Below are 27017 nucleotides of genomic sequence, written 5' to 3'. Positions count from 1 at the left end.
TCTTGGCATGGCTTCAAGCAGGAGATCTGGTGCATGGAGCAGGCATGCCCAGCTGGAGAGAGGTACTGAGAACACACTACATGTTGCTAAGCAAACTGGAAGGGGACTTTCAAATTTCAAAAAGACTGCAAGCGCAGGTCTTGGACACCTGGTTCGTCATCTGAGCATGGCACTAGAGTTCAAATACATGGACAGAGAGACCAAAACAGGCATTTTGGGAAGGGTGCTGAAGGCCAGTCCACACTGGTTCCCCAGTCACTATTCAGAGTGCAGCAAGCTCTTGAAGAGGAGGTTTACTTGCAGCACACTAACTGTGGAGCTAGTGCGCATAAAGTTCTTTACTGGGGTAGACACCATGAAAGTTTCAGTGCTGGATACTGATTTACTGCGCAGCAACTTGCCAGTGTAGACATGGCCATAATTAGTATTGATATCCTCTACAGCCGTGTATCCCAACCTTTTTTTTTTTTATAAATTACCCCTTTAAAAAAATAATTGTAAGTGCCCCCAGTACTTAGTTTTCAGACGCACACAAATTTTTTCTACTATTGCAACACATTTTTTAAACAACTTAATCGTAGCTGGGCGGGAGATGAAATTTTTGGGTGTAAAAAGTACAATAATAATAACGTGCTGTAAAACTTCAAACAAAAATTCAGTTTTCTCCAAATTTCAGTTATGTTGATGTACCCCCCAGACTTCTCTCAAGTACCCTAAGGGTACTCGTACCACTGGTTGAGAAACACTGCTCTATAGCACTGTGAGGTGCACATTGCCTGAATATGAGGTCCTATTATATGGAAGATGTGGAGACTGTGATCTCATAAAGACCTGGATGGGGCTCTTTGCAAAATTGCTCAATCTTAGAGCATGAGCCTTGTTTGTTTGTTAGTTTGTTTAAATAGTGTTTTTGAAAATGTCAACCTAAATAGAAACTTTCATTTTCATAATTTAAAGGTTACACTGAAAGTTGCAATACCATTAATGAATTGGTCAAATATTGGAATAAATTGCCAAGGGAGGTGGTGGAATCTCCCTCTCTGGAGATATTTAAGAACAGATTAGATAGACATCTGTCAGGGATGGTGTAGACGGAGCTTGGTCCTGCCTTGAGGGCGGGGGGCTGGACTCGATGACCTCTTGAGGTCCCTTCCAGTCCTATTATTCTATGATTCTATGAATAACAATTCAAGAAAATTAGAACTAAAACGCGTAAAGGATCTGCTCATTTTAGTCTATATGAAGGTTAAAATTGTATTTTGTAAACAAAAGTTATAAAAACTCTTCTGCATAGTTTTGCTTTGGACTATATCAAACATGAGAAGAAAATTGTGCCTGTAGTTGTTTCATACATTGGGACTGTTTCAGCTTTCTGTGTGGCCTTCCATTCAGCTGTTTGTTTAAACAGAGCCAAAAGCTACTTGTTAAAGGATGATTAATTTTTCCTCTTGAGCTGACAGAATGGGTGTGGGGAAAAGTTAAATTCTACAGTTTGGTATGACCCTTACAGCTTCAGTTAATAGGATTCAAAAGTACAAGGAGATAATATAGAACTGGCCATAAAATTGTTCTACAAGATAGTTGGTGGGCTCTCACCTTGCTATTCTAATGTTTTGCTTTTAGGAATTTTTTTTCAATAAGCAATAGCAGCATGCAGGTAACACAGATTTGAGCTCTGCAATTGTCTCATCTCTATGTTGGGTCAAACCAAAAACCTACAAATGAACACTTTTGAACTTAACATTAGAAGCTAGGATGTAATTTTATAATTTAGATCTATCTCCAATTTTAATTTATTTTTGTATAGACAAGCAAAATGATGGAGAGTAGAGTTCTCTAATACAGATGAGTGGAAAGAACATTTAGTTTTATTTATCTGTTTTGCATTTAGGAACATGCATAAAGAATTTTATTTCAAATGAACAATTTTTTTCTGAAAAACAAAAAAAATGGGAATGGATTTGAGAGAGGGAGAGCATGCTAATCTGTTTCAGCAAAACAACAAGGTGTTCAGTGGCACTAAGGTATTAGAGAATAAGCTTTCATGAGCTGCAGCTCATTTCCTCAGATGCTGAAGAGAAAAAGAAAGACAGAAAAAAAAAAAGATAGAGAGACTGTGACATCAGTGCTAATTAAATCAGAATGGATGTGGCTTATCTCCAACAGTGGTGAGAAGTTGAGAGTACACTGAATAGGAAATTACCTATTGTAATGTGGGAGCCACTCCATGTGTTTCTTTAGACCTTGGTTCAGAGTGTCAAATTTGCATAGGAATACTAGCTCAGTGGTCTCTCTGTTTTTGAAAATTTTATGTCTGAGAAGAGCATATTGCAAGTGTGGCACTGTTTTTTGCTCACCACTCAAATATAAGAGAACCCAGGAATGCACACTTGGGAATTCCTTTCTGCGAGGTACTCTTGAGCTCTTTTAACCATTCCTCGGGAGAGATCTTGAAAACTGTAATTTCTCTTAGTAGTTCGGCTTTGCACTCTCAGGCCTATGCACGTACAACCTCCTACCTTCTAGGACACAGGTATTAGATCGTGGTCTTAAAAGGGTGATTTTTATTAGTAACAAAAAAAGAACACTCTTGGTGAAACTTTACTTGGTTGCTAGACATTACAGAGCAACTAAAAAAATGGAATAAAAACCACAGAGAATTGATTCCCTGGGATTCAGTTTGGAGAGTTACGGTGTAAGGAAGTAATTATGTAGCTCAGCACAGAACTCCATCAAACCCAAAAATAAAGAAAATAACCCCAAAATAAAGAAAATAACATTTCTTAGTTCTGTCATAGGCATCAATGTCCCTAGCTGCCTGGATTAGTGCATGTTCTCCCAGGCTCTCCTTTGTTCACATAACAGGAACAGGAAGAATGACTGCTTCCAATTCAAATGCTCACACTGTTGGCTCTCTTGGCCTCCTGCCAACTCTCTTCTTGGTAGTTAGCCCTATACATGAGTGATACCATATAGTTACTATCATTTCAGAACACTGTGTGGATCTCCGGGGTAAGAGATTACCGAACATCTATAGTAGACTTCACTTATACTGGATATGGATGTTCCATATGGCTAAGTAACCTGAATAAATGGTTATTTCTCCAAACCCAATTAAGTCTAACTTCTGTATGAGTTGTGCTAATACTTGCTAAATAGGCTGGCCAGAACTCCCTATCTCAAAAAAGTATGTAGCAGATAAAGAGGGAGTTCAGAGTAGGGATGTAAAGGGTTAACCCTTACTGGGTGATGCTTACAGGGTAACCAGTTAACCAGCAGCCTGGCTGGGTTGTCACAGAACGCTGCCTATGGTGCGCCGGGAACCCAGCCAGCCAGAGCAGTCCCGCCTCCCATGGTACAGTGGGCCACCAGCTGACCAGAGCAGCCTCACCACCCATTGAGGCCACGCTGAAGGAAACTCCTGCCCATTGGGGGCTGTCCAAAGGGCAATTAACCTGTTAAACAATTAAAATCATATTTAACCAGTTACAATTTTTAAGGGATATTTGCATCCCTACTTCGGAGACTGATTTGAGTTGTGGAAAAAACTTCTCCATGAAGGGAAATTTAAGCAAAGGAGTGCTTGTTTTACAGCGGGTGCAAACAGAAGGCAACATAAGAAAGGTATAAAAATAATAAATGGCACGGAGAAAGTAACTTTGGTAATACTATTGACTTTCTTCTAATATAAAAACATTGAATGAAATTGAAAGGCAACATATTTACAATTGATATACTGTGTATATATTTCCTTTTATCATTTGTTTACAGTACTCAGTATCACAATTTCTCATTAAAGATAAGTGTTTAGTAGGATTTAGAAAGCTTAAACATTTATATGTATAAAGAAAACATCCAGTTTCACTAGATAGGATTTTTGTTTATAAGGGTTTAAACTCTCATGCTTCAGGGCTCAAGCCAACTACTAAATAATAAGAGTAAGGAAGATTTTTTCCATGTGAATGGGTTATTCCATTATTATCTCCGGAATGTTTCTTGCACCTTATTATAAATCATCCAAAATAGATAATGGATTTTCAATTCTTAAGGTTATTTATTGGAATTTCTGCATTCCTAAAGTAAATTAACAATATGTCATATATAATTTAATACAAATTAATAGGCCAGAGGTCTAATCCGCAGGGCTAAGGAGAGGTTTTAAGAGCCTGTGGATAAATCTGAGGCATACCGCTCTTGCAAATAAAATAAAATAAAATATATGACTACAGAGAGGAAATCAATGGGGTTAGAGAGTTAGCCCTCCCTACATTCACCCTGCAGCTCCCAAGAGACTGGGCCTGGTTCCCCTTATGATGGAGGGGCAGGTAGCCAGGCTACACTTAATTGGCGCTGTGACCCTGTGTGCCAGATACAATTGACACTCACTTAGATTTAGCTTGACTACCCTTCCATTATGATAGATGACCCACTGGGCCACATCTGAATGATGCTGCAACCCCCATATACCCAAGTCATGATGCCACTCTGTTTGGGAACTTTCTCAAACAAGAGACCAGGAGCAAATGTGCCATTTTGTACCCACCCCTTCCAGGTGGCGTGGCTGAACAGATATGGCTATTTCTATAATCCCTGTTATGCTGTTCATCTTCATGGGGGTGGGGTGGGACTGTGTTTTAACATGTGGGTTTTTCTGTCTTCTCATTTAAAGGAGATGTAGTAAAGCTGTGCCCCCTTTTTGGGGACATCCCTTATGCAAGAATGGATGTATGTAAAAGCACGCATGTATAACCGTGACAGTTGTTTTAGTAACACAAGTAATAGGAAATTAGGACATTATTTGGGAAAGATTTGAATTGTGAAGGAATGATTTAGAGCAGGGCTACTTAACTTTGGGGGCCACAGTGATACTCCCAGCACATGCCGAGAGCCACAACTTAAGTGTGGTTATATACACATGCAAATATATACAAATAACTTCTTTCACACTGACATGCATGAATACAAAGATTAAGGCAAGACTACACATCACAGGCCCCATTTAAGTCAGTTCTGCTGATATTAATAAAATGCAATATTTACCCGATTTCCACCCATATGACAGCACTTTTAATGAGCAATTTAACTACTAAAACGCATATCCACAGAAGACAATTATATTGACTACTTTTTTGTTTTGGCTCCCACCCACGTGCCGCGTGTTGAGCCCCGCGTAAATCTAAACTGCGCTGCGGGCCGCAAATGGGCTGCGTGCCACATGTTGAATAGCCCTGATTTAGAGGTTAATCTGCTTTCTTGAATTATGGTTCCTGGAAAGTTTTTATTAATTTGTATTAAATTATTAATAAAATCTTGTTAATTTACTTTAGGGATGCAGAAATTCTGATAAATAACCCTAAGAATTGAAAATGAGGGAGCCACTTTGGCTAAAACCATGACATGTCTGGGAAGACTGAGACTCAGAATCATTATCAAACTGATGTGTTTTATGTTTCTTCTTTGAGTGCTTGCTTATGTCTGTTCCACATTGGGCGTGGGTGCTTGCCACATATGCTGGTGGTACTGGAAGTTTTTCTCTCAGCAGTGTCTGTAGGGGAACAGATCTGGTGCCCTCTGGAGTGGTGTCCTCATCTCATGATATAAGAGTGCTGCCAGTTCCCCCCCTCCATTCTTTCTTGCCACCAGTGACAGTGCTTGTTAATATTCACTGCTCTTATTAACATTGCATTGGCTTCATTTATACAAACGAGTGTTCTGTAAAGCTAGAGTACCAAGTTAGTAACTGAGTTAGTCCTTAGCAGTAGTTACAGTTTCATTAGTCCCATCTGGGACTTAGCTGGGAGCCAGGGTATGCCCCAGGCATCAAGCCCTGTGATCGCTTCTACAACCTATGCCCATAAATAATCCACATAGTGCCAGGTACCTCAGTGAAAGGCACGTAAGTAAGAAATGTCAGATCTGCAAGCTCTTTAAGCCTAGGACCAAGAAAGAATGTGATGAATGAGTCAAAGTGCTCCTGATGAAGTCAGCCTTCACTACAGCTCTTGAGAAAAGGTCCGACTCAGCACCCACCATCAAGGTGTCAGTGCTGGCAGGGCACTGCACACTATTGACAAGCCGGCACTGATCCCTCTGTTCACTGCCTTGGCCAAGAAGCAGAAGGCCAATAGGGGACGGTCTCCTAATACCTCCACGGGGGAGAACAGGGCCCCACGGGGCAGCTTACTCCCACATTGAGAAGCTGAGCTTCAGCTCATATCAAGTGATGCAGCCAACTCCGTTCCTTGCCTGAAAGCACCAACAGAAGTGGGCCTCCATCAGCTTCAAGTACCATCAAAGCCTGATTTTCTCCAGGCTGCACAAAGGATCCTGACAATCCCGGTGCCACCCACATCGGCCCCAGCAGTGCCCAGACCTTGAAGTAAACCTTCCTTGGAACCTTTCCATCCACCCTCGCTCTGACAGCATCACTCCCCCTTGTGGGGGGCATCCCGCCATCATTAGCCTACTCAAAGTCACCATGACTCAGGGGCTGGGGAGGCAGATGCAGAAGAGCTGTCCACAGTCACAGGACCCTGGGCACCTGCAGTGGGATTCAGGGTAGAGCTTGACAGTAACTTGGCACAAAACCTATGGAGGCGTGCACTCTCCAGCAGGAATGTCCGCACTTTCCGGCACAGGGATGTCGGCTCCACCAGTGGTCCCTGAAAATGATGTCACCATATTTAGGGAGACTTCTCCCCACCACCTGTAACCAGCCCACGATACCTCCAGGTCCTTGTCCTGGTACCAGTCTTCGGTCATGGATCCACTGAGTGCTGCTGGTCACCAAGATCCCTGCAGAGGCGCACGTCCTGCTTGGACTGGTCTTCCTCCAGACATGGCCATGGACAGTGCAGGTGTGGAGTTGCTGCACCAGTAGATCCTGGTCACCATGTAACAACCACTTCAGCTATTACTATAGTACAGAGCAAGGCTCTGTATCTGTGGGGCAGCCTTCCAGTGTCTTCTACATCACGAGCACCTAAACTTTCCTCTTGGCCCCAGGCTCAGTAGTTTGCTTCATGATACCCAAAGACTCCTTGGTGGTTCACTCGGCTCTCCCTGCCTGCCCACTCAGTGTCAGGACCCTCGAACAGGCTGGTGGCCTCAGTGACTCAACCCCTTCTGGTGCTTGAGACCTTAAGGGAAAAGACCCCGCAGACTCCACATGGAGCAAAGGGTACAGTCTGCTTGGCCAACAGTGGGGGCCATGGAACCTGCAGTACCGACATTGTCCTCATTGTCATCTCACTAGGACATCATGGGGCCTCCTCACCCAGTTCTCAGGATGATGCTAAGGTGCACCAAGAATTGTTCCAGAACGTTGCGTCCAACCTTGGCTTACAGGTGGAGGCATTGGGAGGAGCAATAGCTGTGTTCAACAACCTCTCCTTCACAGTCCCTGCGAGGGTGGCCTTTACCCTTCATGAAGAGGTATCAAAGATTACCAACACCCTGTGTCAACCCCCCTCCTCTCTTTTCCCAATCTCCAAAAGGACAGAGCATGAGTACTTTCCTCCTACTAAGGGGCACGTGTACCTGTACTCTCACACTCACCCTAATTGCCTGGTGGATGAGGCAGTTAATTAGAGAGAGTGTCAAAGGCAACCCAGAGCTGACCTCCAAAAAAAAAAAAAAAAAAAAAAAAAAAAAACCTCCAGGAAGCTGGATTTATTTGAATGAAAAAGTTATTTCTACACTAGCTTACCGATGAGAATGGCCAACCATCAGGTCCTCCTTGGCCACCAAACTGCTGCCAAGTTCAAGAGTTTCTTCCCAGAAGGATTCCCACAAACAATTCTGGACATCCTTAAGAAGAATACAGCTGCTACCAAAGTGGCATCTGACTCTGCTGTCTGCACCATGGCTTCAGCAATCTCCATGTGTCATGCTTCCTGGAATGCTCCTCTCAGGGTTGTCCTCTGAAACTTAGCAGTCAATTCAGAACTTCCCCTTTGATGGCCAAGCCCTGTTTGCAGAGCAGACAGACAGTAAGTTACATGGGCTGAAGGACTCCTAAACTACTCTGAAAACCCTGGAGCTCTATGTCCTGGGTTCGGCACATAAGCAGTTCAAACTGCAACTACCTTAGGAGCAAGGAAGCCAGCCCTGCCAAGATTTGTCAAACAAAAAGCCTAAGGACTATAGATGGTGGCGTGCGCACCTCTGCGGTCTCCAGGACCAAAGGATGTGGGCCCCAGGAGATGATGTTACACATCAAAGAACTCAGGGTAGTCTGGTTGGCCTGCAAATCTTCCTGCCTCACCTACCGGGCACAGTGGCAAGCGTCTTGATGGACAACATGGCTTCAGTGTTCTACATCTACACGCAATGAGGAGCACACTCACTGGCTTTCTGGCAAGAGGCCCTTCATCTCTGAAACTTCTGCATCAGCCATGATGGCCATTTGGAAGTTTGTCAACTCACTGGCATCAGGAATGCCTGAATAGATCACTTCAGAAGGGATTTTTCTTCTTACCATGAGTGGTCACTCCACTGGGTGTTGGCCTGCATGATCTTTCAGAGGTGGGGAATTCCCCAAGTAGACCTGTTCACTACCAGGCAATACAGAAAATGTGCTATGTTTTGCTCCTGGCAAGGCCTGTGCAAGGGCTCCCTTTGTGATGCCTTCCTACTGTCATGGTTGGAGGACTTGATTCATGCGTTCACTCCAATCTCTCTTATCAACTATGTCCTAGGGATAAAGCACAGATTATTGTGATCACCACAATGTGGCCTCCCCAGCACTGATTCAGCATGCTCATGAACATGGTGGTGACCCCTTCCCAACAGTCTGGACTTGATGGTGCAGGATCACAGTTAAGTTCTACACCCAAAACTAGTCTCTTCACTTGTCATTGTGGGTGCACTGTGATTGAAGCTGAAGTAGCATTCCTGCTTAGAGGCGGTCCAAAGGTCTTCCTGAGAAATCGGAAGCCATGCATAAGACTAACTTACGTGGTCAAGTAGATGACATTTTCCTGCTGGGCCTCGGAGAGCAGCATTTCTCCTTTGTATTCTTCATTGCAGTCCATTTTGGATTACTTACTGCAATTCAAGAATCGGAATCTTACATCAGAGTGCACCTTGTGGTCATCTTCACATTCTACCAGCCGATCCAGAGTCATACAGTCAAATTCCTGAAAGGTCTCCAGAGGCTTTATGTGCAGGTACGGTTCCTCGGCCTGCAGTGGGATCTTAACCCAGTTCTCTCCATTTCAAGCCACTGAGTTCCTGGCTCCCTTTCCCACATGTCCTGGAAGATTACTTTCCTTGTGGCGGTGATGTTGGTGAGATGAGTATTGGAGTTTAAGGCCTTGACCGTGGAACCACCGTAGACTGTCTTTCACAAGGACAACGTCCAGCTGTGGCCCCTTCCACCCTTCATGCCAAAGGTGGTATTTTTCTTCCATATATTCTTCTCAGTGTTCTGTGCTAAGCCACACAAGACTGCTGAAGAGAGGCAATTTCACATGTTGGCCTTTTACTTGGTACATACTAAGCCTTTCTGTAAATTAACCCAGTTCATCATTGCTTCCAACTGGATCAACTCTTGCATAAAGTCCTGGAATGTGTTGGCAAGAGTCCTGCACTTCTGCCAGTTGTCAGAGCCCATACAGCTAGAGCGCAGGTGTCCTCGGCATTCCTGGTGCATGTTCAGATCCAGGACCTCTGTAGAGCTGCAACGCTCATGTCTCATTATGCCAAAGGGAATAGTTACCCAATGTGGAATAGATATGAGCCAGGTACTCAAAGAGGAAAAGACAATTATCTGTTCCATAACTGGTGTTCTTCGAGAAGTTGTTCATGTCCATTCCATGACCTGCTCCCCTTCCCCACTCTTGGAATTTCAGGCAAGAAGGAATTGCGGGTGGGGGTAGCCAGCAGCATCCCTTATATCGTGCTGTGTGGGCACCTCTTCAGAGGGCACCAGAGCTGTTCCCCTATGGACACTATTGAGGGGAGAACTTCCAGCACACATACCTAATGTGAAATGGACATGAGCAAGACATCCTGAAGAACTCTAGTTACGAAGCAGGTCTTTTTTTCTTTGTTTGAAAAATGGGAAAAACACAACTGTATTTACTTATGCTTCTGACTTTGCTATCACAGGCATAGTCTGTTATCTGTGTGCTACATGTGACAAATGGCTTTTCCTTCCAACAGTCACATGAAATCTCCACCAAGTAAAGTAAATGTGAACCTTGTTCTCTTCTATCTTTTGTAAACAGTGTTTTATTGAATTAATCACCCATGTTAAGAAGTGAATTTCTGCATTAACGTTTTCCGTAAGAACACAGGCGACATCACAAAAAATGTAACTCTGGACTTTCCCTGCATTCCAATTATTATTTAAAATAGAAATACTGAGAGAATTCACTTTTTTTTTGGCTGACTAGTGTATCATCTTTGAGTGTTTATTATTACAGAGGGTGTATTCAAGTTATAAGTCTGCCTAAAATCTTGTCTGATTTTTTTCTTCCCTTTGAGAATCATGTAGTGAACTGAATTGTTGTTTTAATTATATTTTGTAGTTCCTTCAATTATACTTTGTTGTGAAATTTTTTAATTGTCATGTTTTATTAAGCAAATATATATCAAGTTGCATTTTAATAATTTACCATATACAGCAATGAATATGAGCTTCCTAAATATCAGAGGAGCAGATGCTTTCTTTGGAGTTTCAGCTGTAATGAAGAGAGGTTAGGGTAGAAAAAAATCCAAAGTTTAGTTTTAGCTTTGTTAATGTAAATCATTGGGAAAACATCCAGGAAATGATGTCAGTAACAGCCTGAGAAACAGAAACAGGCTGAATTATGGGCCTGAACTGAAGGTGATACTGATTTGAGTCTCATCAACATGACAATGATAGTTGAAACAAATTATGTGTACAGGGTTATCTGGGTAGTAGATAAGAGGAAGGACATAAAGAACACAGCTCTGTGACACACCCACTAATATTGGGAAAGGAAATCCAAATTCTCTGGGTAAAATCCTAGTCCCATTGATGTGAGTGGAGTTTCCCATAGACTTCAGGATAGCTAGAATTTTACCATTAGTCTCTATGGGTATGTCTGCACTGCAACACTATTTCGAAATAACTAGCGCTAATCTGAAAACACTGTCAAGCTGGAGGACTTCTTACTCGGACTCCTGTAACCCTTGTTATACAAGGAGTAAGGGAAATCAGAGGAAGAGTTCTCTATTTCGAAATAACTGCCTGCTGTGTAGATGCTCCCTATTTCAAAATAAGCTCTTTCAAAGTAAGGTACGCAATTGACGTAGTTCAATTTGCATAGCTTATTTTCAGTTAAGCTCTGCAATGTAGATGCACCCTATGAGCACAAATTAAATAAAGGCCTCATTTCACTTTACTGACATATCATATGGTATGGAAGTTTTGAGACGAACAAAATGTGAATGTCTTTATGGTACCATCTATGTTTCATATATTGGGTAGTAGTAGTCCTGTTCAGTGTCTTTCTGCTTTTAATGAATGGCAAACAGGAATTCATTTGGGTTCTAACTTCTTTTTCCCTCAAGATCAGTTGGTTATTGGTATTTTATTTTTAAATACACTTTTTTAAAAAAATCCTATAGTCTCATCTCAGATAGCTAACTTCAGTGCATTCCCTGGTCCTCTTTCTGTCCCCATCCTCTAATATGCCATAACTCGGGACTGATAAAGAGGGATGTGTTGTGCTCCATTTCTAATTTTAAGGAAGTAATTTGAATATAAATTGGGAGTGCCACTGATCTCAGTTGTCACCTATATATGATGAATTAAGTTCAGTATAATTCTGGAATTTGCATTAGCTACTGTTCAGAGTTTTGTTGTTGTTAGGTTTTTGTTTGTTTTTTATTTTGTTCTTTGTTCTTTTGTTGTTGTGGTGGTTCTTTTTTGGCAGAATAGCTTTTGGTCATGCTCTAAAGTGGATTTGGGGCTTGTCTACACAGCAAAATATGTTTGCCATAGTTATTCCACAATACCTCCCTAGGCTGATAGTTTTATTCTGCATAAGAGTGACTTTATACACTTTCGCTGAAGGGCATTACATATACAAGTGGATTAAGATAAAATGCAGAAAGGCACTCTTAATGCAGAACAAAAGTGTCCACATGAAGAATTAGTGCATAGTGACTTGTGTGTTTTAATTCCACACTCTAGCTTATTTTGCAATCACTTCCTCATGAAGACAAACCCTTACTGTAAAAGCTGCACAACAGCTTCTTAGTCCAAATGCAAGCCCTGATATGGGACACAACAGATTTTTCCCAGATGAACAAACCAGAACTTATGAGCTGTTGATGTCTGCAAATAGAGCAGTGTAACAGTGTAGTGCATTTCAAATTGCTGAGTTACCAAAGACTAAAAAGGGGCTTTCCAGGACCTCTTTCACCATCACTGTTCAGATTTAGACTGAGGTTTTTTATGTACCTTACGTAATATAATATCTTCTGCTTCCCCTTATTTTTTAGTCCACCCAACTCCCGTGAAAACAACATTTATCCCACTCAGATATAAGGAGAGTAGAAAAGCTACACGAGTAGACAGCCATCTGACATGGAAGGAACATAAATAGGCAGGGGCAGTAGGGCACATATGCGGAGGGAGATGGAAAGAACAAATATATTGAGCAGTGAGGAAGAGTTAGATGGTGTTGCGAGAGCCTGTAGTGCATTGGCAGCTCTGTTTCTGGATCCATAAACTATTTGGCAGTGAGTAGAGCTCCTGAATGTATAAGAACTGCTGCAGAAACATGAGTCACCAAAAGCTGCCACTCTGAGCATTAACCAATGAGGACGAGATGCCATGTACTTGTAACTTTTCATGCATTTACTCACTTAAAACTAAGACAAGATTAAGAATACTATGCAATGTCAGTTCTGTAGAACTAGTCCAAAATCTTGTAACTGAGGTATGTGTTCCAGTGGGTGGGTTATTCCCCATTGTACTACTGTTAAGCTGGAACAGCAACAGTAGGCAGTAGTCTATCTAGGAATCTGTGTCAGTGAAATAGTATGAGATTGGGGTCATTCATTGCACTGTGTGTCCGTATGACCCTGACATGAAAAGGCTTGTTGTATCCTGCCTCCTTCTGAGAGGTACCCAATCTCATTCTGCTTGTTTGAGTTCCAGCACTAAATACAGGGCAGCTCTCTAACAGTTCATTTAAGATAAACAACCTAAACAAGTGTGAACATTTTACTGGAAAACTCCCAAAAGCTAATAGTTTCAACAGGTGGGCTGTGGGTGGCTGTTTGTTTGGAGTTGCTGGGACCTTGCTTATGAAGTTTTTGACAAACAGCTGCAAGTAGGATGGGACAAAACAGATACTGTAAGTGCAGCAGTACACCAAGAGATTAATCATTCCATTGAATTGAAGCTAGGAAGTTTCCAGCAGGCTGTATTTGACAGGCTCTTGCTAAACTTTCACATGTTGATTTAGATCTTTGCAAAGCACCCGATTGTTCTCCAGAGCTGCAGAGGTACAGTCAAGCATTTTTTTTTCTCTTGCTAACATTTTCATCTTCTTTCTCTTCTCCAGGTGTGTGATGTAAAAGCAGTGGGCAGTCCTTGGCCCTCCCCCGCACTATTGTAACGTCATGTGCCAGTATGACTATTAAGGCAGAAACACATACTTCAGTACTCAGCAACCAAAGGAGAAGCTAAACAGGGAGAACAAATGACTGGACTGCTTGCAAAACTTTGGGGAGCTAACTTTTTCTTCTCCTTCTCTGCTATTGTGAAACAGCTGGAAGAACAGAACTGAAGCAGCATTTTTTGTGGATATTTTTTTCTTTTTTTAATTTAATTTTTTCCCTTTGATTTGGATTTCAATCTCTCAAACTGCACTGACCATAAGTACTGGACAGCAATATGTGTCATGTCATTGTAACTTGTCGCTCAATGCTGTGGACACTCCTGAGTATTGTCGTGGCTTTTGCAGAGCTCATAGCTTTCATGAGTGCAGATTGGCTAATTGGCAAAGCCAAGCCTGTGAGCTCTGAGGATGTGGACAACAGGACAGGAGGTTCACAGGAGCCTTACCATCCAACTTTGGGCATCTATGGGCGTTGTACCAGAATCCCCCATATGCAGGTTTCCAGACGAGACACGCTTTGTGGACCCTATGCAGAGAACTTCAATGAGATTGCCAGTGGATTCTGGCAGGCTACCGCTATTTTCCTAGCTGTAGGAATCATGATTCTCTGTGCTGTGGCATTTGTGTCTGTCTTTACAATGTGTGTGCAGAGTGTTATGAAGAAAAGTATCTTTAATGTCTGTGGGCTGCTACAAGGGATTGCAGGTAAGTGTGGTGTGACAGGAACTGAATACTTCTCCAACTATTTTATACATCTCTCTTCTTTATGCCAGTATTTAAGAATTTTAAGTCTTGTTTGAAAAGCTAATCAACATGTAGTGCATTGACACTGGCAGGAGGATTAAAGATTGCTCTGTGCCAAGGTGAACAGACCAAAGTTTCCTACGTTGCTGATTGAGTCTTTCTTCTGTTTTGAAAAGTGTTTCAGTAACAAGAACTAATCTCCTTAAGGTTGCTTTGTGTTGTTAGCAAGTGCTGGCACCAACACAGTGTCTCTGTCTGTTGCTGCTTTAATGATTTTTCCATTAGCTCTGGAGGCAGTTCTCTTTGTCTGTGTGTTTCACTCTTTGGGGTTGTGGTGAGACTAAATCCAAGTTATAGTGCTAAAGTTGCATGCACAGTTCCCCTTGCATTCACTTATACAAGAACACAGTCTGACCTCTGGTGCTCTGTGGACATAAGACCCTTCCTCACACCTCCAGGAGTTCAGCTGCTTTTGAAGAATCCAGTGATTTTACCTTTTCACTGCCTAAGTGACAGTGAATAAACAAACTGAATAAACGAATTGGCTTTTGATGACTTTTCATTTCTGTTTCTTGAGAAAATTTGGTAAGATCTTACTAGGTTTTATTGCATATTTCCTGGTGCTTAGCAAAAATTTTGTTCAGTGAAATCAAAATATGAATGCTAAATTCTTCCCTTTCTAATGGATGTAGCTAGTAGTTCAGGGAGCCTTCATTAATATGTAGTGGAAAAAAACCCACTGTCATATAATTATTTTGTATTATACATGCTACTCTGATTATTTCAGGACACAGAATATTCTTCAGATATTACCATAAAGACTTACATGGATCTTCTTGGGAGTCACTAGGTTGGCAGTAGGAAATGGGATATGTAGAAAGGTCTTTCCTTCTCCCTCGAGATTGTGCTCTCAAGCAGATATGTTGAAACCAAAGTACAAAGTGTTTTGTTCAAAAGAAGGTTGGCATTTCAAATTAATTCTTATTTTAAGCAAACCAATTTGGCTGAATCTGGTAGATGCCTCTATAGCCAATCCATGTCCTGTTGTCCAAATGGTAAGAAAAGATGCAAGAGTACATATTTAATTCTTTCTTAAACTAATTATAGTTGGTGCTCAGTTGAGGACTAGCTCATATGCCTAATAGCAGGGTGGGTATATGTAGGGTTGCCAGCTGTCTGGTATTCACCCGGACAGTCTGGTATTTTCGCCTCCTGTCCAGTAAAAAAAATTCAGAGAATACCGGACACCTAAAATGTCTGGTATTTTCTGATTTTTTTTCCCTGGCCAGGAGGTGAAAATGCCAGGCACCTGGCAATCCTACAAACACCCAGCGCCCGGCCTTCCCTCCCCCCACACCCCGAGTCCTCCCTGGCTCCCAAAACCCCCAGCCCCCATGCTTACCTGGTTCCGCAAGGCTGACGGCACAAAATGGCTGCTGACCAAGGGGAAGTTCCCCTGGGTCTTAGTGCTCAACCGCTCCCCGGTTTTTTTGTTTTTGTTTTTTGCTTAATAAGCCTTGGAGTCTCTTTTTTTTCCTCCCCTCACCCTCTTTTTTTCTTTCCTTCAACAGAATTTTTTCCTGGTGGTATTTTTTTGAGGGGGGGGACGGTGTTCAGTATTTTTGTTTCAACCATCTGGCAACCCTAGGTATATGGGAGTTTTGAGAGTGTAGAAAAAGCCTTCCCTTGGCTGCATGCAAAGGCACCACCAGCTATAAGACTCATGACATTGACTCACAAAAGTGGGGTGAGGAGAGAGTCAGGCCTGGCAGCAGCCAGCAAAGCTACAAGTGCAGTGCACATTGCACAGTGTGGGGTAGCAACCATGGTTCCCTGGCACTCCCTGAAGATCGAGAATAAAGGCCTCATACTTGCTTAGCACTACCCCAGTGTAAGGTGGTGCCCTAAATTGACTCTAGATATACCTGTTTAGAGAGTAGGATTTTTTAAAATAAAAACTTCACCTTTTTGGTCTAACTGTTCTGTTTTGGAAATTCACCATCAGAAATATACAGATCTGAATGTCAGACCTTAGTATCTCATTGTACATTTTAGCTCTTAAACTTCTTAAATTGCCACTTATTTCGGAAATTAGCAGATCTACTGTCATTTTGTTGAGCTGATATTCCCTTATTTTTTAAATGAAATGAATATTCATAAAGATTCTAATTTCAAAATTAGTAGGAGACCGGTCTCTTGAAAGACTGTTCCAGACTGTGGACCAGTTCTTCTTGCCTCTGAAAAGGGAAAATGAGAAAAAGATTGTATGTTTTATAGTTGAACCAGAATTATGGTCTCAAGAATTGAACTATATGTTGGAAAAAGCATTTTTCATGGGAAGATGTTAGTCATTCTTTTTGAGCAGTACTGTGAATGGAAGCACTTCCTTCTTATAGTGTAGATAAATCCACATCGCATAAACCAGGGTAATTGAAAGGTCATATTATTTAAACTGTTGCGATGAAAAAGGCTCATATAATGATTTGAAGTCAGCCATATTGTGGCTAGTGAGTTGTTCTCTCAAGATAATTTTACTGAATTCGTTGCTGCTTTGTGCCAACAGTATTGCTGTATCTGGTTAGCTGAAGATGTTTTTCTGATGACTTGCTGCGGCTGTGAGGTTTAATTTTCTCAGTTCCTGATTTTGGAAAACATTTAACCAAATGGTTGAAGGAGGACAGCTGTCAGCATGGTTGAACTTTATAACAATATTCTCACATCTAGAGTAATGTTGCAGCTATTAAAGCTCATAAAGGACAGTGATGTGTGGTCGTGACCTGTTGTCTTATGTTTTCTGATCTTTCAGATGTGATTCTGTAAATGAAAAGGGGAGTGTGTGTGTGTGTGTGTGTGTGTGTGTGTGTGTGTGTGAGAGAGAGAGAGAGAGAGAGATTTTGAAGTACATCTTTCCTTTAAAGATGTGATGCTCTACAGTCTATATCCACAGCACAAGCATTTATAGGAACTAAGGATCTAGCAGACGTAATCACATCTAAAATCTCTGTATCTTTGCTACAAGGACTGAATATAATTAAAAACATTCTGCAAATTAATCTATTCCTGGAATTCATCATGGAAAAAAGTAATAATGGACACCGGATGTATCATTTCTGTCTAGCATCTTAGGTTGTGACCTGTGTGTTGTCTGAGGTGAAATTGTAGATTACAAAAAACGCATTTCTTCTGTTATGGCATTGGTTCAGCTTCTACCCTTGCACAAATGTGTGGTGCTCTTGTTTAGGTCAGTAAGTAAGAACCACATGCATAACCAGTTGACAGAGAGTTTTTTGTGTGTTGTAGACAATCAGAACTATAAAGCTTAATAGAAAAAATCTGCTGCTTCTTTAAAAAGACCCTTCTAAAATCTTGAAATTCCTTTGTAGTTGAGTAAGTCTTTCAGCACTTGCTTTTAAGCCTGCAATTCCTTTTATTGTGGAAATGCAGAAATATGAACTAGTAGTCTTAATTCGTAAACATATCATGCCATCAAGAAACAAATCTGTCATCTGCTCCAAAGAGTGGAACCATATCATTAGATAAATAATTATCACCTAGCATCTAAGAGACTGGATAAGCATTCATTTGAATGTCTTTGTGAAGCATGCAATCTGTTTTTAAGGTGACTGAAACACTTGGAATGCTGGGGTAAATGATACAGTGTTTTAAAATACACATATTAATTGATGAGCAAATAATTCAAAGTAGGTTACCATACTAACTGTCAAGTGGTAGGCAACTCATTATCAATAGTCAGTGGGTGTTATGTGCATCTTATCATTTGTTTATTTATTTGCATTATGATAGTACTTAGATGCCCAAATCAGGATTTGGGACCCCATTATGTTAAGCAGTATAGACACCTTTAATGAAAACATAATCCCCACCAAAAGAATTTGCAATCGAAGTAGATTGTGTTACTATAACACCTTCTGATCATGGCATTCTGGTTTGTCTCTTAATCTTGTGTCTTGACTACAAATGGAACTTGTTTAAAAAAGCAAGGCTTTCTACAGTGACATCAGACTTCAATCTGTGGTACAATATTATTTCCTTATGAGACTGCTCATTATAAACCTTTGGTTTTTTTTTTAAATATACCTATAAGACTGATTAAAAAACAAAAGTGAAGTCCAGGCTCTAAATAGATAGCAAATAGGCAGCATTGAGTTTGAATGCCAGCCAGATACTGTCCTTCATTTATATGAATTTGGCTGAAACAGTAATCTGCCCTAATGATTTCAAACTGGTTTATGAATGTGTGGGCTGGGACTTGTCAGCAAGGCCTTCAGGGACACCCTAACCACACTGCGGAACAATGAAACTGGATTAGCAGTGTGAATAACTTGACATTGTCTGAACTCTGAAACATCAACAGGCCAGTCTGTGTCCATATAGGGAACAGGACAATGTAATTCTGACAGAGTTTTACAAACAAAATAAAATGATGTTTAATTTGTTACTTCCATTTGAATTATAACTTCCTTTCTTTGCTGAAACATGAATATATTACCACCCAGGCCTATTAAATGGAGGATGTAGCCCACAGGTTCTAAAACCCTTTCATAGTGTGGATTGTGATAGGGATGTAAAATCCCAGTTAATCAGTCAACCAATTAAATGTTACATTGAACCAGTTACCTGCTTGTCCAGGATCCTGCAGGCAGGGTGTGGCTGGGCTGGAGTGCCCCAGGATGTGGCATGGTTCAGTGGGCCCAGTCAGGCTGGAGCAGTCTCCCACTTGTGGCATGGGTAGAGGGCTACTCCAGCCCAGCTGAGCTTGCTGAACTGCGGGCTGCTCCAGCCAGGGCAGGCCAAGCCAAGCCCACAACAGGTGGTGGAGGGCTGCTTGGCCTGAGCCCCCCATGGGCAGGGGCTGCTCTAGCCAAGTTGGGCCCACCACTCCGCTGGCGGAAAGCTTCTGGCTGGGCTGGAGTGCTCTCTGTTTGTGACACAGCGCTATGGGCCTGGTTGGGCTGGAGTGCCCCGAGCCTGTGGCACAATGTGGTTGGGCATGGAGGCTGCTTCCGCCCGGCCAGATCACCAGTTAACTAGTCACTGGTAAGCAGCATCTGGTAAGGGTGATGCTTACTGATTACACCCTAGACCTTTTTTTATTAGAGAGCTGCCTTGTGGACTTCCTTTCCTTGTCCTCCTTTGCTGCCAAACTGGGACCCCTATACTTTAAAACCAGTAGAGCCCTGCAAGTCTGAAGATATCCACTTTATGTCTATGGGTATCCACATCTGCAGATATGGATGTGGATATCTGCAGCTCATTTTTGCAGCTATGGATACAGATTTTGAATCTAGAACCCTGCAGATTTGCAGATATCTTCTTTATATCCGTGAGTATCCACATCCGTAGATGTAGATGCAGATATCTGCGGTTCATTTTTGCAGATATGGATACAAATTTTGTTTCTGTGCAGGGCTCCAAAAATTAGTTCTCTACACGCTTACACTCAAAGCCTTTCCCTCTCACAGTATTATTTAACATTTACTTTGAATTAGCAGCTAATCCCCACAATCAGGTGGAGACTCCCATTATGTTTGGCATTGTAGAAACATATAATAAACAATAATCCCTGCCTCAAGGATCTTAGTGCTTAGAAGACAAGACATTACAGGTGATGAGATAAACAAGCAGACGTGGGTAGCATGGAGCAGATGGGGTGACACAAAAATAACAGGATGTGCAAATTCTCAGCTTGTCAGTAGTAGTGATTACAACTCTCCACTCACCAAGCCATTATCGGATTTGCTATTTATCATCATCATCACCACAGTTTTCCCTCATCCCAGGACAAATAAAAAAATCTCCCATGTTCAGAGGCTTAATTTTTCCTCCACAATGAATATCAGTTTTTTCCACTGAAATTCAGCCATACTTTGAATCCATTCCATTCCCCTCAGCTGAATCTGTTTGCTTCAAACAGTTGTCCATCAGGTGACTTGCCTTCTTTCCATGTGAAGCCCTTTCCAGAATCCCAGTACCCTGTACCTGAGTCCCCACCATGCTCCATCCTCCCGCCCCCTTTAATGTTTCCTCCCTCTAATCCTATCCTCTTCTCCAGGAATCATTGTTCCCCATGGTGCTCCTCCTCTTAGTTTCCCATGATGCTGTTCTGCCCTTTACAGAGCACAGATTGAATGTTTTGTTAATAACAATGATTTAGAGTGAATTTGTGCCTCTCTGTATTTCTCATGAGGAAAAACTCTGCTTTTTTTTAGTTGTTTATATTTGCTGCATCTTAGTAGAATAATCTAGTCACTGATCATTTTAGCCTCAGCTCTTTATCATCCATTTTAATATGTCATGACAGCACAGTTGGGTGCCCTCCACCAACAGGCTTTGCTGTATCAGTTCCAGTTTCCTTAGCAAGCATCTCTCCAGGTTTCATTTTTTCCAAAGAATGGTTGTTTTTATGTGACATAGTGAGGATGTAAGCTAGTTGTTTGTTATAGCTATACAAATTGTGTCAAAAATTGCTGCAGTGGACTTCCAGAATGCAGGTGTTCTCCCACAAAGTCCAAAAGGTTACCCAGCTTTTAACTATAGAACAAGAAAATCCAATAACCTAGTAACAGGCAAAGTTAAGAGCAATCAAATAAGATCATGCATTTAAACAATCTGTAACCCATAGTTGAATCCATCTGTGTGTAACAACCGAATCATTTATGTTGAAAAGGATAAAATAATAGTGTAGGTGATGTAATATGTTGGTTTTTGTTGAAAGTGTGTAGACATAATTTATTTTTATTTTGTGTGTCTGCTATGGAGAACGATAATCACTTAGCATCTCTCCTTGTTGCCTCAGGAAAGTTTCAGATTTAAATATGTTCCCTCTTTCAAAATATTTAATATAATATAATGTAAATGCTGGAGTTAATTTAAATTCTTGTTAAACTGGCTTGTCAAATAAAATATAATTCTTTTTAAACTTAAGTCCTGTACAGTGGAGTCCAGATTAACCGACACCCGGTAATCCGACACTCCGCTTTATCCGACCCTGCAGCTCCTGGGGACTTTGTCCCCAGGAGCAGCAGGGTCGGATACAGCGTGGGCCGGGAGAACAGCCCTGCTTGCTTCCCTGTCGCTCTCTAGGAGCAGCTGCTGCCGCTCCTGACTGGAAGCGTCCCGGCAGGAGCGGCAGCAACTGCTCCTTGAGAGCAACGGAACAGCTGATGTTGCTCTGCCAGTGACGCTTCGTCCTGGCAGGAGCGGCATCAGCTGTTCCGTTGCTCTCTAAAATAGAGTCCGTATCATCCGACATATTCAGTAATCCGACCATGTGTCAGTCCCGTTTAGGTCGGATAATAGGGACTCTACTGTACTTAAATTTTAGTGCCAGCTTTAACAGCAATGGAAACTAATCCAGTGATGTTAATAAGGCACTAAAACTCATATTGTGTATATGTACACATACTGTTCAGTTTGGACTAGGAGTTGTTAGGAGAGTGCCAAAAGGGTCACTATTACATGCTCATGACAGATCATCTTTGGAGGAATAAATATGCAAGTCACTTGATGAAATGTGCTTATGACAGAAAAACAGGTTGGGAAAGAGGAAGGAAGGTGCAGACAGGATAAAGAAAGGAGGTCAACGTTCAGAATTGAACAGACTAGAAGTCTACTGAGAGAAACTGTGAGTACAGTTTAATACACAGAAACAAAAAATAATCAGGGCAAGGACTATCAATACTTCATATGTATGAACAAATGCATAAAAAACTGTGACATTCCACGCTGAACAATTTATGGGCACCAAAATATCCTCTTCTATCTTCGATAGCCAAGCAGTTTTTATTGTTTCTAGAGTGCCATAAATGTGTATGGTGCCTTATGGATGATTAACATTGGTGTTTCCAGTAACAAAGAGCTTAATTATTTCTCCATTTACATGGACAACTTGAAATTTTATTGGCTCCAAAATGTAGCCACTCTTCATAGATTTTTTTTTTTCTCCAGGAGGTGTAGCCTGTCATTTTCTAGCACTTTTTAATATGACAAACCTGCCCATGATTTGCATGAGCAACTAAAACCCCAAAGTGCTGGAGGAGTTTGTATGAGTTTCTGCCCTCATTCCCTTTTGAGAAGAGGAAGGCAAGCTGAACTTGTGTGTGTCAGATGGGAATGGTTGTGGCTGGGAGCAAAGGATGGATGAGGGATTGCATGTAGCAAGTGGAGGAATCCATATGTAGTCAGGACTGGAAGTGTGCAGCGGAGGAGTAGAACTGGCTAGGTCTCTGGGAATTGTGGTGTGGCAGGGAGGTGTGATTGAGAACTGCTGGGATACAGAGTGGGAATTGAAAGTTTGCTGAGAAATTTGAGAAGGAAGCAGAGAGTCAGTCAGAATTTGCTGTGGAGGCAGGAGGATAAACAGAGGGGGCGGAAATGTACTGGAGTTTGCCAGGGGACTGGGAGGTGAACTGGAGGAAATAGGGTCTTGTAAAGGAATTGGGATATTAGAATTTCCTATGGAACAGTGAAATGAATGATGGGAGCTGTTGGGACCTGAGGGAAGAAGGGTTTTGGAATTATAGCACTGGGTAGCCCATTGAGACCAGAAGCTGTAAGTGGATATGGGAAATCAAGGGGCAGACTCTGCTAGTGGCAATAGGGAAATGCTAGGGAGCAGGGAGGTAAAATATGCCATAGATTTGCTTGGAGATTTGCTACTTGTGGACTAAGGGAAATAGATGCTGGACAAATGGGGTGGAGAAAAAGATTCATTGTGTTGAAACAGAAGCAGCAATTCAGTTAAGTAGATGCAGTAAGGTACCAAACCCAGTAAACCTCTATTTGTTTTACAAACATATAGAAACGAGGCCCAAATTTTTATTTTATTTTGAAAATGCAAGTTTCCTTCTGAAATTCAACCTCTAATGTTTCATTTAATGCCCTTGTTCTAAATTCTTAAACAAAGAAACAAATTGTGTTGGGGTGGGAGGAGGTGTTATAGTGGAAATCGTGACAGACCCTTAATTTCTGTAGTGTTCCGAACAGTGTGGAATAAAACGTCCTCTAACTTCACGTGGCCACATGCCAGTGTGACAGCTAATACATGCTTGGCTGCTGAAAGTTCAGACTCAGGGAACTATTATATGGAGGAAGGAGGACTGAATATGCCAGAGAAGGTAAGCTGTACTAACCTTAAATATATAGCACGCTAAACAGCCAGTGAAATAGCGGTACAGTATGAGTGGCTTGAAAAGAAATGTTGTCCTATAAAAAACAGGGATGTGAAAGTGTAAACATGTAAATAGTTAACCGAAAAGCCTAGGTTTAACTGTTAATGTTCACGGTTACATACAGGCTCCCTCCCCGCTCCTGGGGAACCATCTGCCACCACACGTTGGTGCCTCTGTATCAGAGGCAGCAGCGTGAGGGTGGCAGCTAGCACCCCAGGAACGGGGTTGCAGGTGGAGCCAGGGCTCACTGGGAGCCAGCTTAAAAGCAGGCTTCCAATGCACACAAGCTCCCAGAGAGCTGGCTGCCACCCCAACATTGCTGATGCAGGTAACTGGAACTGCTGACACGTTCAGTGGTTACATGTTTACCCAATTACCCGCATTTTAGCATCTCTAAAACAGCTGGCAGAATTTGTTTGGGTGGTGTGGTATGTGTTCTGGTGTGATAGAATGAAAATTTTCGCATGTGGTGAGTGTGTGTGTATATATATGTGTGTTGCTTCTTTTATTATTTTTATAAAAATTCATATTTTTACTAAATAGAAATGTTGGTCATTGTGCCATTTTCCATTTCAGTGTTATATGATGACAAATTGAAATACAAGGGAAGTTAGTGTGTTTAGATATCCAAAACAAAATGTTCACTTGGGTAAATGGCGTGTTTGAGTGTAGAGGGAAAGCAGGGATGACAGTTGAAATTTGCAGAGGAGGAGACAGACAGAAAAGAATGCCCAACAGTCCCATTGCTTTCTTTTTAAGAATAAAACTAGGACATGGTGCAGGACTAGGTGAGAGAAAAACAATACCTACCGACCACTTGGCATCCTTTTGGCTTTTTCTCAGTCGTAGTCTTTTTACAGTATTTTTACTCTCTATTTGTAGATCAATCATGTTTATTTATAATTGATTCTCTGTGTGTGTCTGTTTGTAAACCTCCTGCACTAAGTACTTCCTCTTTTTCCTTCTTGTCTCTTCCTCTCTCCTCTGTTTTCTGCTCCTTTTCTTACATTCTTCTCTTTCTTCTGACATTCACCCTCTCCTCTTCTCTTCCTGACTCTCCCCGCCTGTCAATTCATCACTCTCATTGTTACATTGATTCGCTCCCCATTAGGGATGTAATAGTGTAGCCAGTTAAATGATTAACCAATAAGCAGATGCAGAAAGTACACTCCCAGCTGCCCAGAAGAACAGCAGCAACTTAGAGTGTGCAGCTGCAGCCTCCTTCTGCCCTCCCAAAATGGTGCCCTTGTCCCCCCACTCACCCATACATCCTCCAGCCCCCAATCTTATTCCTGAATTCCCCACATTCCTCCTGCCCCGATCCCCTACGTTCTGCACTTATTCCTAAACCCTACTGCCCTGAGCCCTTCCACCTTCCAGCCCCGTCCTGAGCCCTCCATGCCCAGCCCTCTGCCTTTATTCTTAAATCCCCACCATTCCCCTTACCCTGCTTTTATTCCTGAACCCCCTACATTGCCTGTGCCCTGATCCCCCACCTCTACCCTGACCTCCTCCCCCCCCGCTGACCTCCCATATCTATCCCCCTGCCCTGATTCTTTCATCCCCACATTCCTGCTGCCCTGAGTCCCCCACACTCCACTTAAATTTCTTACAGGTACTGTCATATCATGCCCCCCTCAGGATGGTGCAATACAGTACCTATAAGAAACTTAAGTTACTTTTACCCCTGAAAAGTACTAGGCACAATTAGAACTGTGCAAACTTATTTGGATAAAATAATTAACATTAGCTAAGCAGTAATGCTCAAGAGGTGAGCCGTGAGAGTAGATGGGCTCCAAAGTCATATCTTGCATGCTCCCTTCCAGAACAGCTACTTATGCCCCTGCCTCTTTATTAAGATCATCGTAACTCTTGGTGTGTGTCAGTGGAGGCCCAGCAGATTATATGCATTCTGTCTTCACTGGTTTGGTTTGGCAATGACATTATTTTATATTAAGTCTTAGTAAATGTATCTTGTAAGCTACAGAGTAAGTCAAGGCCCTTTCGTAGTCTTGTGTGGAGTATTTTTTTCCACTGAAGAACATTTTATCTTGCTCCATATGATACCAGATTTTACTAACTTTACTGAGGTGTCCTGAAAGTCTCAAGTAGCCAGGCTAAAGAGATAATGGGGCACTTCTAAAGCCCCTTGTTTTTTCGTCTAAGATTTTTAGGTAATACAATTCTGGCTGTCCCCTTTTAAACATTGAGAGAAGTAAAATAGAATAGCAAGCACGAATTCAAGAGCTACACTGGAATAAAAGACCCATGCACAGCCAAGGTTGGCCTGGGTCAGCTGACTCATGTTCATGGGGATTGGGCTGTGGAGCTAACCATTGCCATGCAGACATTCAGTCTCCAGCCTGAACCTAAGAGTCTACACAGCAATTCTGTAGCACTGTGAGCCTGAGTCAGCTGAGCCAGTCCAGCCCTAGATGTTTAATTGCTTTGTAGAGCTAGTAACATGTGAGGTGCAAACACTGCAAAGGACTATTTAAACTATAAATATATATGTTTATAAAAACTACAAATTTAGTTTATAGCCAGTGAAGGTTTGTTTTCATTGAAAAACCAGAAACAGTTTAAAGAATCCCTGTTAGCTCTGAGGCCCTGTCAGTTGGTTGCTCTGTTCTTGCTCTTGACATGGGAATGCCATATGGCAGTGGGGGAAAACAAGGGGGGGCTTTGAGTCACCTTTATTCTTCTTATAGTGTGGGCCATCACTCTTTGATGACACCTAAAGCAGCCTCATAGGCAGTTCCCTCTAAGCTGGGCAGCAGCACAACTCCACATGTGATAATCATCCCTGCCCAGTCAGTCAGCTCCTTGCAGGGAGCCCTGAGCCTCTGACTGGTCTGGGCTGATTAATCACCTGTGAAGCTGTGCTGCTGCTCAGCTTACAGGGAACACTGCTCATAAGCCTACTATTTTTTAGAAAACCCAAATGTTGATTGAGCCATCCCTAAGCAGCATGTCAGGCATGTACTTTTCAGCTGAGAAGGATACAGCTTGTATATGCTAATCAGTGGGCTGGCATGCACCAGAGTGGCAATGGTGGGAAGGGTTCTGTATATCTAGTGTTGTGAAACATCCATTGTTACTTTCCTTTGCTCCTTCTAGGGCAACAGCACTCAAACTTTAGCAACCTGAGGACCCTCATTTTGACATAGATTTTCACAGACCCCCCAAGCTTCCTCCTCAGCTCCAGACCACTCTCACCCCACCTCTTCCCACTCCCCTCCCTGTTCCACTATTGCCTCTCCGCTTCCCCACCTCTCTCCACCCCTCCCCAGAGCGAGTCCTGTCCCTACTCCCCAACCAGTGCCTGATGCATGCTTCTGAATAGCTGCTCCTGGTCATGTAGGAGGCACTGGGAAGGAGTAAGTGGGAGTTGATTAGTGGGGCCAGAAACCCAGAGTATCCTTGTCCACAGTCCCCCATTTGAGAAATGTTGTTCTATGGGCAGAATCATTCA

The 27017-nt window shown here is 42.2% G+C and overlaps 1 protein-coding gene across 11 annotated transcripts in view; it reads left to right on the top strand.

Annotated features, from left to right (window-relative positions):
• LHFPL2 (LHFPL tetraspan subfamily member 2) overlaps positions 1 to 27017 on the top strand; it is a 210769-nt gene that overhangs the window by 160775 nt on the left and 22977 nt on the right. For all 11 annotated transcript variants that reach the window (XM_006119133.4, XM_075932324.1, XM_075932327.1 and 8 more), the window contains one exon: positions 13551 to 14312. In XM_006119133.4, coding sequence (XP_006119195.1) covers positions 13883 to 14312 — 430 coding nt within the window. In that variant the 5' untranslated portion in view covers positions 13551 to 13882. The remainder of the gene's footprint in view (positions 1 to 13550; positions 14313 to 27017) is intronic.

Source organism: Pelodiscus sinensis, chromosome 6, assembly GCF_049634645.1.
Source record: "Pelodiscus sinensis isolate JC-2024 chromosome 6, ASM4963464v1, whole genome shotgun sequence".
In the NCBI taxonomy this organism is placed as follows: Eukaryota; Metazoa; Chordata; order Testudines; family Trionychidae; genus Pelodiscus; species Pelodiscus sinensis.
Note: the sequence above shows the minus strand (reverse complement) of the source record. Positions and strands in the feature narration are given on the sequence as shown.